General features: G+C 43.5%; 1 protein-coding gene across 1 annotated transcript in view; it reads left to right on the plus strand.

The window, feature by feature from the left end:
• Positions 1 to 13,080, plus strand: part of gsg1l (gsg1-like) — a gene marked incomplete at both ends in the record, with an annotated part of 68,244 nt that overhangs the window by 47,907 nt on the left and 7,257 nt on the right. Inside the window, one exon of the mRNA XM_084071645.1 lies at positions 7,326 to 7,478. Coding sequence (XP_083927771.1) covers positions 7,326 to 7,478 — 153 coding nt within the window. The remainder of the gene's footprint in view (positions 1 to 7,325; positions 7,479 to 13,080) is intronic.

The raw sequence follows: 13,080 nt of genomic DNA on the forward strand, positions 1-13,080 counted from the left end.
TTCATAAATTCACGCGGAGAACTACTGTGCATGGCCTTCACTTTTCCAATGCTTACATTCTCTCTCTCTCTCTCTCTCTCTCTCTCTCTCTCTCTCTCTCTCTCTCTCTCTCTCTCTCTCTCTCTCTTTGTCACTGTGTGGTTTTCGGACTGTTCCCAACGCTGTGGCCTTCGCAGATAGGCGAGCTGGCTCTGACACAATACATTACACAGTCTCTGAGTCTCCCCGACGTACAGTGTGTTTGTGTGTTGACAAACTTTGTGTTTGTTTGTTTGTGCGCGTGCGCGCGCGCGTGTGTGTGTGTGTGTGTGTCTTGGTTGTCTTTCAGTTTGATGTGTTCTCTTTGATGGCAGTGCTGTTCCCCATGCAGTGCTGGCTTTGTTCGCCTCTAACCTGTTTCGAGCCGTAATCAACAATTCACCAGTGTTCTGTAAGGGCCTTTTCGGATGTCTAATTTTGGTCCCTTTGTATGAACAACAATGGCCCCATGGAGCCTTTCAGAGGAGCATGGTAAAAAAAATCCCCTCTTTTGTGCCGATTAGGGTGTAGTTACTGTAGCACGTGGAGATGTCACAAACTACATACGTGCCTACGTGTGTATACGTGCATACGTCCCTATAAGTGCTAAATAGGGACACAAAAAGGTTAGGGAGACACTACCCTCACGTTGCCAGATATCGGAGACCTATACCAGGAATGGTCGCTTAATACAAACCTACGCCTACTGCTTTGGAAACCAATCATGCCCCGACATGAAGGAGCACCCTTTTTGAAAGGTCCCTGCACGGCGGGGGTCTTTATTTCGTTGTTTGTGTCTCGAGTACATCCCCGCAGAATGCTAATATTATGTGGCGATGAAGCGACACAGTTTGTATTCGGAATAGGGTCTATGCACAGCAGTCATATTGGAAAGAAATTGGGCCTCTTCCTTAGTTCCTTCACAGGTCTTACCAATTATAGAGGTTCGGACTTAAATCGAGATCCCTGATGTCGTTAGTATATAGGGCCATGGCCCCTTTTGTGGCCTTATATGGAGCTGATTGATTTGTTTGTGCCTGATGCCATGGTGACATATTGAGGTTAGACAACACACTCCTTAGTATATGGTTATTAAGCTTTCTACCAGAATTGAGGAGGACGCCCATGGAGTTCGGAGTAAGCATTGGGGAGGGTCCAAGCCCCCAGAACCACGGTAGAACAGTGAAGCGGCCAAGCCTGGTGGTCAAATCTGATATTGCAACACTTCCGCATTTTGCGCGTGCATCTGCCGTTTGTGTGCCTGCTCACGATGTGTCACGACCCAGGAACCAATGGAATGGACCCATGGAATGGTTATATATATTTTGTTCCTAACATTTTGTCCCTCGATTTTGTAACCCTTTTTTTTCACCCGGTGCCAATTTGCTAAGTGATCCTGGGCACTACACTCCCCCCACCAGCCTAGGGAGGCCAGGGCCGAGCTCATGCCTCCTTCAATGCATGAGAGCCATTTGACCTTCTTGTCACCTGACAGGGGGGAGTTTCCCTGGTAGGACGTAGCGTGTGGAAGGAACACGTTATTCCAACCAGTTCCCTTCCCCTCCATCAGGCGCCCCGGCTGACCAGGGGGAGGCAGTATAGTGACCAGGATTACATGTTTTTGTGAGGGTATTAACTACCCTAGGAGACACGGGGAGAACATGCAAACTCCACACAGAGTAGGCCCTTTCGCCAACCCCACCTAGGGTATGGGCGCTGGTGACGCGGAGGAGAAGACACGCCCCCAGCGCCCACAGCGTCCCCGGCGGGAATCGAACCCAGGAGCTTCTAGCTGTGAGGCGACAGCGCTACCGACTGCGCCACCGTGCCCCTCGCGGTTATATTATACCTCTATGGGAGGGTCTCACAGCAGACACATGCTAATTCAAGTGGTGTTTTCTCTACTTTAGAGTTTTAACTTGACTTCAGTTCTATAAGCTGTAGTTTCAAAACTATTCACTCAATCGTATTAACCAATATATCATTATTTTGCTATGATTCCCTGCTTTCATATGACATGAAAAAATGAAAATGAAAAAATGCCAGATGACTGTCTCCCAGTCAAATTTGGTCACATATTGCTCAGTATTCTGGCTATAACATCAGCTGCTTTCCGCACCGCTAATGTTACACGATGCACAGTTTCTATCAAACTCCATTATTACGCAATAATATTCCAGACTAGGAATCAGACTAGGAAACCGGAACAGATCTGCAAGCTAACCTTTCACTGGACACACAGACAGAGAGAGGAGTCGTTCCCTATAGATCCAGAGCCATGGCTCTGCCTAAATCGACATCGGTCTATGGAACTGGTTAATAGGACACGGACAGTCACGTTGTTCCAACGGAGGAATAAAAAGAGTCAACCCACTACCTGGCTCTCGACTCTCGATATATATCCTAACTCTATGCTGTCTGCAGGTTTGGCGAGAACGTGCGAAAGCGAGAGAGAGACACACACACACACACACACACACACACACACACACACACACACACACACACACACACACACACACGCTCAGCAGCGGGGGAAAAAGGAAAAGTTTTTTTTGCTGCGTGTCCGCAACACTTTCTCTTTTGGCACAAATGCGCAAAAAACACCATCCAAGTTTCCTTTTTATGTAGACATTGTCTTTTTTAATAAGACGGTCAATATTAAATCCTGTGGGTTAATGAGGCCGTTCTAGAGGGGGACTCGCATAACGAGTGTAGTTTGTTCAGCCAAAACCCCTCACTTGCGTTTCAAATCGTATCCTTTGATCTTTGATTTAGATTTATTTGATTTATTTAACTCATTGTGTGCCAATGACGTCTTTTGATGGCTGTTTTATGGTATGTTTTCCTCGCTCAGAGTTTTCTCCTTTTATAAACCCGCTCCCCGCTACGTTAAAAATCGTCCCGCTCCGCTCCACTTACAGTACATGCTCTGTTGCTGTGCTGGCCCAGGCTATACTTGAATTGATAGGCAATTAAATGTCACTGTCAAATATTTTGTCCCAGTCCAGCCTTGCTGAAAGACAGTCAGCCCCTGACAACACTAGCCACCTTACAGATTGCTACAAAACCTGTATATCCACTAATGATGTACCGTGCGTGTTAAAATCACGGATAGCTCAATCATCTCCTCATCTCTGCTCATAGTCATACAACAAATAAATGACAGGTAGGTGACCAATGTAGGTAGCTGGCTCGGGTAACAGTGGGCCCCTGACAATAATAGCGACCATTTTTTTAAGATGTATTTCTTTTTGCTTTTACATTTAATTTCATATGTACGTTTCCTTTTCAAATGAGGGGCTGAATACATATAATACTTCCCCCCCCTTAATTACAGTACATTTAAGGCCCAGTATGTCCACACGTCTTCCTATATTAAAATTGCCTTAACACATTCCATGCCAGAGGTTAGTCTCATAATGTACTCACCAGTGCCAACGTTTTATTGTTGTTTTTTTGTTTTTGTTCACGTCGCCATAGACCTTGTTAAAATCCTTAAGATTGAGCTTTGTATACATCGCGGACATCTCCCTGATTCTACCAGTGAAGACCACGTGTCAAACGGTGCCTCCATGTTGTAGTTAGAACGGTTTATGTTAAACAGTGATCAGCGAGGAGAAAAACTACAAAGGGAAAATGGAGTCTCAGTTTCGTCATTAGAACGGAGGCCGACGGGATCGGCAAAACCGGATCCCGAATAATTCCGTTTCCGGTGGTGCTACAATGAAATGGTCCGTGTCGAAAATTGAAAAAAGTGCAATGTGAACTTTTTTTTTGAAAAAAAGGAAAAAGCACCAGTTGGCGTAGATCTACGCGACTGGCACGTGGCGGGTTTAAATAGGTTTGCGTAGATCTACGCGACTGGCACTCAATGTGTTAAGGGAGGATGGGCAGGCGGACGAACCACATCGTCAAGCTCATGTCACCATGATCAGCCATTACCATATAAGGACTTCCCAATGCAGCTACGGCCAAATACGGACTGTGTTGTCTAACCTCAATGTGTCATCATGGCATCGACTGACAGATACAGAGATCTCCATACATGGCCATATCAGCGTAGCTGTGAAGGAGGCGAAGCCTCTAGTTAGTATATTTTAGTATAATTGGTGTGTGAAGGAAGTAAGGAAGAGGCCCAACTTCTTTCCAATATATGGCTGCTGTGCATAGAGCCTATTGAACTGCGACCAACCTGTATGGATGAGGCATCAACTCTGTTATAGTTTTGATTCTAAATACTCGCTGGCGATTTCCGCATAGTTTATTTGTCAACTATTTCCAGTTTCCACTCAGTTTTAGCGATGAAAGCTGCGAGAATGTCCTCCGTCTATAGCTGTGCAAAGCATTTAGAGACTGACTTTTTGTTTGTGTTTGTTTGTTTAAGAGAGACACCATCAGGGGTGCTTAAAAAAACGCCAAGGGCAAATGTCAGGAATCCAGTGTAATGTTGTCAGGGAGTAATAATATCCGGCAACCCAGTATGCATGGCTATGATCCATGCTGCCATCCATGCTGCCATATTACGGACGGTATACTATAATATAAGTGCATTTTTATGACTGCATAAAAAATAAATACTTGCATACAAATGGCTGCTAATCCTCATTAAGTGTTAGCAGCTGGCTCAGGCTTCCGGTTGGTTTTTGCGTGTGTTCGACAGATGTCAGGTTTCTCCAACCTTGTGTGAGAAACCTGTGGAAAGGTTGGAAAATCTGTCATCTGTCAAATGTTTTACTTTGATGTGTTTCGACTTGAGCCCTATTTTACACATTGCGGTAATTAGCAATACGACGACGTCGCGCTGGAAGAAAATATGCTCGCAACACGACGTGTCGAAAAAACACCTGGCAGACTTGAAACTTGCTTGAAATGGGTGCTCTTATCAGTGAACCAGCGCTTAATTAATGCCGGAGCTGGCCGGAGCTGTGCTCCGGTACCTCTAGAAGGCGTACCGTCACCTCAAATGCACCTACAATACAATACGTCTTTATTTAGACTATTTATTATGAATTCAGCTTTCACATTTTGTCCCTTCCTGCAATGGAAAAGGACCGTGGACGAAATGTAACTGAGTTAGGTTTGTAAATCTTCACAAAAAAAACACTTCAACCTCGCTGTTAGAAAAATTGCGTGTGGAGATCTCCGCCTACCCTTCACGTCAAAACAGTCGTCAATGTTTACAACTTCACGAGACGACATGGGGAAATGTCCTTAGAATAAATAAATATCAGCCTACGCAGTTGCGCATCTGTCTCTGGGTGTGTTGCCGAGCTGGGCAGTGCGTGTCTGTCTGTGTTCTGTGACTATGTTCCTGACAAAAAGTCAGAGTGAGTAGTAGTGGTTAAAACCGCGTTGCTCGTGAAAATGCCATGGATTCATACTGTATGCGCAGAATGAAACTTGTCATTAAATGGCACTCCAAAGCGCACATTTTAAAACAAGATTTGTCCATATTACCCCCTCCTCTCTGGCAAGATAATAGCCTCTTCTATTGCTACATTATTCTTATGTGAATGTTCTGATTATGAAATACATTATTTGATGTGGAAACGGTGACCCCTATGCTGTTATTTGGCCGAGCTATTTTATGGTTAAATCAAGTTAAGGGGGTGGAAAAACCTACGGGTTCATCAGCTCCTTACAAATTAAGCACTTCAGTGAACTCTAATCATTGTTAAAACATGGACTGATGTATACTGAAGTCTACCATTAAATAGACCCTGGTGAAAATATTGATTTACAAACAAGGACCCATGTCTTCATGAACTTGAAGATTGACTCAATAATTCAGATACAACGATTGACAACGTTTCAGTGACTTTTAGGATAAAATGGAGATAATCACAACATCTAAAAATAAATCCATTAAGGAGAAAATGGTTGATATTTATATACATCACGTGTGGTCAAATCTGTTCAATTTCAACTTCAAACGGCTGTATCAATCCCATTAGGGGCAATTAGTTTGTAGCAGCTTGTAGCAAAGAAGTGAGATATGGCAACATGAAAACAAATCAATGCTCCAAGGAGCGAATGTGGGAGCAAATTAGCTAACATTCTAAAGTAAATAAAAATAAGAAATAAAGTAAGCAGGAATTACTTTGGAATAAGTGTGTGTGTGTGTGTGTGTGTGTGTGTGTGTGTGCGCGCGCGCGAGAGGGTGTGTGTGTAAAACAGTAACCAGTAAAACACAGAATTTATTTCAAAATACTCATCACCACCTACAAAGCCCTCAATAACCAGGCCCCCCGCTACCTCTCTGACCTCCTCCAACGCCACGCACCCTCCCGCTCCCCCAGGTCTGGCGACGCTAACCTCCTGGACTTCCCCCAAAAAAATAAAAAAACGCACCTGGGGTGACAGGGCATTTTCAGTTGCGGCCCCCACCCTTTGGAACCCACTCCCACCTCACATCAAAGCCGCCCCCACTCTTGCCGTGTTCAAAGCCTCCCTCAAAACCCACCTCTTTAGACTCGCTTTCCCCGCCTAAACCAAACCTCACTTTCTTCCTCTAAGTCTTAGCCTTTTGTTGTTTGTTTGTTTTTAGCCTTTTTAATGTTTTCTTTTCTCCTAATGAAATTGTTTTAAGCTGTTTTGTAAAGCGACTTACTAGGGTAAGGGTACTAGAAAAAGCGCTATATAAGTCTGATGTATTATTATTATTATTATTATTGTGTGTGTGTGTGTGTGTGTGTGTGTGTGTGTGTGTGTGTGTGTGTGTGTGTGTGTGTGTGTGTGTGTGTGTGTGTGTGTGTGTGTGTGTGTGTGTGTGTGTGTGCCAAAAGTATAGTAGAATTTGAGAAATAGACTCAAAAGAGAAATTGTGTTTTTTTGGTTGGTTTAAAGCGAACATTTGTACAATATTTTGTTCCAGGGACCCCCAGAAGCAAAGATTTGAGTAAAAAATGTTGTTAAAAAAAATTGCAGATCTACAAGCTCGTATGACTTTGGAATAAGTGTGTGTGTGTGTGCGCGCGAGTGTGTGTGTGTGTGTGTGTGTGTGTGTGTGTGGTGCGTGCGTGCGTGCGTGCGTGCGTGCGTGCGTGCGTGCGTGCGCGCGCGCGTGTGTGTGTGTGTCGGTGCCGCGCTACGAGCTTGTAGATCTGCTATTCTTTGAATAGCCCAAAGCATAAAATAATGGTTATGGCTAAAACTCTAAAATGACGCAGATGCGTTCCCGGTCTTAATGGGTTAAAATGGCATTCAGAAAGCTGTTCTAAAATGCTGACGTGTTTTTTTCTTTTTGCACGTGTGCGTGTGTGTGTGTGTGTGTGTGTGTGTGTGTGCGTGTGTGTGTGCTGTAGGTGTGCTGTGGCTCTCGGTGGTCTCGGAGGTCCTGTACATTCTCCTGCTGGTGGTGGGCTTCAGCCTCATGTGTCTGGAGCTCTTCCACTCCTCCAACGTCATCGACGGACTCAAGCTCAACGCCTTCGCCGCCGTCTTCACCGTGCTGTCAGGTGGGCTGGAGACACACACACACAAGCGCACACACACACACACACACACGCACACGCACGCGCACTCACTCACGCACACAGGGGAGTTGTGAGCAGTGTTGCCAGATTCTGTGAGAGAAACAAGCAACCAGGTCTAGGAAAACCAGACCAAAAGAAGCGACTATGGGCCACGTGAGTGCTTTAACATAATACATCAGCTATTTGAAAATAGCAGATCTACAAGCTCACAACGCGTCGCGATGCGACGCGTTGTGAGCTTGCAGATCGGCTATTTTCAAATACAATCTTGCGGGGAAATTATAATAAGCAGATCTGGCAACCCTGGTTGTGAGAGGGCAACACAGTGAGAAAGCGTAGGAAGAAGGTTGGACGCACAAACACACACATCCATGCTCTCGCTAACAGACGGATGGTGTTACTGTATTCTATTTACTACTGTATATGTGGTATTACTTTTAAGCATTGGCAGACTTGGCACATTTTATTAAGCGATGCGGTTGTGGGAAAGACTTTCTCCACTCCGCCTATCTTTGCGAATGAACGGGCCAATAATCTGAGAGAAATTACACTCTTATATGACCTCAACATTTCTTAGACGCTTTTATATGACCTCAACATTTCTTAGACGCTTTTATATGACCTCAACATTTCTTTACTATAGCACTTCACCCTCAGGCAATAATTGTGTGAACTGTAATGCCATGATTGAGGGTGAATCTTTCCTGCGCCCCCCCCATACAGGCAAAAAGATAAAAGTGAGGGGGAGGATTACTTGTAAAATGAAATACCGGTAGTGTATCTTTTAATGTGTCCTTGTGGTTTCTGTTATGTTGGGGGAAAATGAAGAGAGAACGCAAGACCAGACTCTGTGAACATAAAAGTAACATCAGAAATCATGATGAAAAATCCTCCGGTAGCTAAAGGCACGTTATAATGAGGTCTGTATAGGTTGAGATTCCAGGGCATTGAATTGGTGAATCCTTTGAGGAGGTGATAGAGACTCCTGCAGAGAGAGACATTTCCAAAAGGTTAATAGTCGTTTTGATCCTATGAATTTAATTTGAAATAAACAAATGACAACATGAATAAATACACGTTCATTCATTCATTGTCTCCGCCAGGCCGAAAGGCCGTCCGCGCGTGTGTCCGTCCGCGTGTCCATCTGTCCGCGAGCAGCTAATCTCCGGTACCGTTGGCCCGGTCGCAGGCCCATTTTTCACATGGGCCTGTTATAGCGCCACCAGGAGGCCTATTTGTGCAAAACCCATTTACTCCTACAGATTTTATCCAAACGTCATGCAAATCGGTACACAGTATCTCTATAGTCATGTGATCAACACGGATCTGTCCGATTTCCCATATTCCATCCTCATTGGCTAAGGTTGGCTTCCAAAGTTTGCAGGATTGGTCCGTTTTGAACAAAATGCCTGAAATCATGAACGCAGCTTGCGTTTTATGTCAAATTTCACACGCACATTCCCACTAAGTCGAGGAAGAAATGGCAGCCTTTTCACATTGGCCTGTTATACAGTAGCGCCACCAGCAGGTCTAATTTAGCAAAACACATTTTTGGAACAAAATGCCTCAAATCATGAATGCAGTGTCTGATCGCCGTGAAAGGCCAAAGAACAAATGGCACCCTTTTTTACATTGGCCTATTATAGCGCCACCAGGAGGCCACAATAACGTAGCTGACCTGGCGGAGACCTGTGCTCCGAGGAGCACTTCTTCTAGTTTTCCTCTCCTTTCCATTGGCCCTCCACTGGGCCATATGGCCCGACGTTGACGTTGAACCGCTGGCTCATTTCCGGCGGCGTTAGATGCAGCCCATCTTGTCTATACTGTCAGGATACTGCCAGCAGATGTCTGGGGGGAAATATTCCGTAATGCTTGTCATTGTTTCTGGCAGCTGTGTTATGCGGCCTTAGAAGGATCATCTGGTGTAAGGGGACAATCACACGAGAAACACTAGAAACCAGTGGTGTAAAGTAACTAAGTACATTTACTCAAGTACTGTACTTAAGTACAATTTTTAGGTATTTTTACTTATTGGAGTATTTCCAATTTTCAATACATTTTCTTCTACTCCACTACATCTCAGAAGCAAATATGTACTTTTACTCCACTACAATTATTTGAAAACCTTACGTTAATAGTTACTTTGCAGATATAAGTGATTATATTATATAACATACAGTACATTAACCACTTTAGCCCTATTTTATACCTAGGCTATTTGAAAATAGCAGATCTACAAGCTCACAACGCGTTGCGACGCGTTGTGAGCTTGTAGATCTGCTATTTTCAAAAGATTTTCATATTTTCCCCAGCATATCACTGGTCCTCAAAGTTGGGTCCGGGGACTCCCAGGGGTTCCAGGGGGTCCCCAGCTAAATGATGGATAGTTAGGAACCAAATTGACCCTTATGGGTGAGAGTGTACACATTTGTACACTCTCAGAGTTGAATTAACATTGATTGAGGTCCCAGAGATAGACATGCCATTAAATGGGGGTCCGTAGCCTAAAGCATGTCAAACTGGGGGTCCTTTTTAAAATCAAAATGGTTGAAAATCACTGCTGGAGCCGTAAAAATCTTCTCTTATAGGGTCCTGGGCATATCTTTTCAAATGGGGGTCCGCGGGCTAATAAGTGTCAATTTGGGGGTCCTTGACATGAAAAAGGTTTGAGAACCACTGGAGGTCTGTGGACCTTCGACCTTGGCCTTTCGTATTCCAGTGTACTGGAAGTATGTTATAGCAATAACAGCCCCAACTTAAATGCATTTCTCATGGAAAGGTATGCATGGGAATTATTTATGTCCGTCCTACGTGGCAAATATTAATATGAAGCTTATGAACTAGGCTTTACACTGATGAATGGTTCTCATAGGACCGGTGCCAGACTTAACTGCATTTGTTATTTCCTCCCAAGATAATTTTACATAATGTGCTCTAAGCAAAATCTTAGTCTGTGATTAAAAACGTTGTGACTTTTGACACATCATCTTTAGATGTGAGAGGGTGCAAGTCTTTTCAAAGTCTTTTCAAAGTCCGTCCAAAAGTTTTCCATTGTATAGATGTGAGACTTTAGGCTTTTGAAAGTCTTCAAAGTATTCTAGCATATGGCAGATGTGAGAGGGTGTGAGACGTTAAGTCTTTTGAAAGTCTACGTAGTCATATGGCACATCAACATCATGAAGGGCAAGGGCATTAGCTGTGCTAACAACAAGCACAGTGCAGATATCAGGTCCACTTGAGGAGTTGAGTGGAACATCGCGATATACAATAAGAGACATACCAATGATCAGGTGTGACCGTAGACAAGGTTTTCTACGGTAATAAAACCAAGTGTAAATTCCAGCCAAATGCCCATTCACTTGAATGGAGAGTTAATTCTTCTGCAACCAGCAGGAGTGGAAATAGCGACACCCTCTTGGCCATTAATGAGTAAAATGAAATAAAAAGAAATTAAATGTCTTCTAAATCCAAGAAGACATTTTGGCCGCGGACCCCCATTCTGAAAATATTTTTCCAGGGACCCCCAGAAGCAAAGATTTGAGTTACAAATGTTCGCTTTAAAAATTCATTTGTGTATTTTTTGTATTGTATTTTGTATTGTATTTTGAATTGTATATTGAAATACTTGCAAAGATTTTCACGATTTTTCAAAAATAGCAGATCTACAAGCTCGTAGCGCGGCACTCGGTGCCGAGCTTGTAGATCTGCTATTTTTGAATAGCCAAAAAAATCTAAAATGACACAGATGCTACGCTGCCCGGTCTTAATGGATTAATAGACTTCCTCATTGGCTTCATTTGCTAAACCGGATCCTTGCCGCCCTGGGTGTGACAAAGCGGGCTGAAGTCAGCCCTCAGCTGCAGACCAAGCTGGTTTGATACTATGTGACATGGTGGTTATGGCTGCCTCGTTCTGCCTTGGGGGCTAGAATAGTGGCAGAAGATGTGAAATCCCTCCTTTTTAAACATTCATCATAGATCCCAAAGAACAGAACATGCCTGAATAATACAGTGTATGTGGAAAATTCAATTCTTGGATACTTTTTTTTAACCCATTGAGACCTGGAACTGTCTCATTTTTAGATTTGAGCTAAAAAGCATTATTTTACACTTTGGGCTATTCAAAAATAGCAGATATACAAGCTCATAGCGCGGCACCGAGTGCCGCGCTACGAGCTTGTAGATCTGCTATTTTTGAAAAATCGTGAAAATGTGTGCAAATCTTTGAATATATCTATTTTTAAAGCGAACATTTTTAACTCAAATCTTTGTTTCTGGGGGGGTCCCTGGAACCAAATATTTTGATTGGGGTCCGCGGCCAAATACATATAATTTTGGGGGTCCTTGACATGAAAAAGATTGAGCACCACTGATATAGAAACATACGTTTTTCAGAAAACTGTTGAGATTTAGGAGACATGTAGAATCGGCTTCAGGTCTCAATGAGGTTAAAAGTCACTCCACAAACGGAGCTGCAGGATAAACAGTCAAGAAAGGAAATCCTTCCTTCCTTCCTTCAAAGTTCAATTAAATACAGTATTTCACCGCGTACCCTCCGCTGCCTCCTCCCGTCTCTCCCAGCATGCATTGTGGTTAGCTTTCATTGCCCGCAGTGCTGCTGTAGGTGTATGGTCCTTAGACAGCCATGAGTAATGACTGCTCCTCCTGTCTGCCATATACTACACACCACACACTGTAAAATCCTCACTGTTAGTTTAACTGAGTGTAGAAATGGATAAATGAACACTGAGGATTATCGTACGCACTGCTGCGTGATGTGCGTGGGTGCGTGAAGTCTTTATGGTTTTTGTATTTGTGTGTAGAAAAGGTGTAGTATGTATACTGTATGCATACGAGAGTGCTCTGTATGTATATGAGTGCATGTTATGCAATAGTATGTATATTTGTGCAAATCTGTCAAAAGGATAAACCACAAAAACCCGCTCAAGAGCTTATTTCCATTGTGCTCCTTTGAGTGTGTGTGTGTGTGTGTGTGTGTGTGTGTGTGTGTGTGTGTGTGTGTGTGTGTGTGTGTGTGTGTGTGTGTGTGTGTGTGTGTGTGAGAGAGCGTTTAAGGGGGGAGGGTGTTAGCAGCCAGAGACATTGCGACAAATAAAATCAATACTAAATAAATGCATACAATTTCAACTTACTAGAAAGTGTAAATAGCAAAAAAACAGGTTCCATTTACAATTACTGTAAATAGAGTCTGTTACATCAGCCATGTGATAACCTGCAGTAGACATGTTTCCCAGCAGCCACTCTGACATGAGATAGTAGGGTAAAACCCAGGTGCTACCAATGATACAATTTAAGGTTTAGTTCCAGTTAGTGTAGCAGAGCCTTTCCGGAGAGCCAACATGCACAGTAGCAGCACCCTGACTCTGTTTGACCTGAACGGAACAGAGCATTAATTAGTGTGTTTACCCTACTATTTCATGTCAAAATGATTAATGGCTGCTATGAAAAGATCTATTGATGACTGTAGTCTTCGATGAATAGTTGTGGATTTGGAAATGTATTGTCTCCTCTGTCTGGCAGTTGTAAATATTCAGACATTTGGAGCATCTTGATGAGTGTTGACT

The sequence above is a fragment of the Gymnoscopelus microlampas genome (genome assembly GCF_963454915.1).
Source record: "Gymnoscopelus microlampas genome assembly, chromosome: 11".
Lineage (NCBI taxonomy): Eukaryota > Metazoa > Chordata > Actinopteri > Myctophiformes > Myctophidae > Gymnoscopelus > Gymnoscopelus microlampas.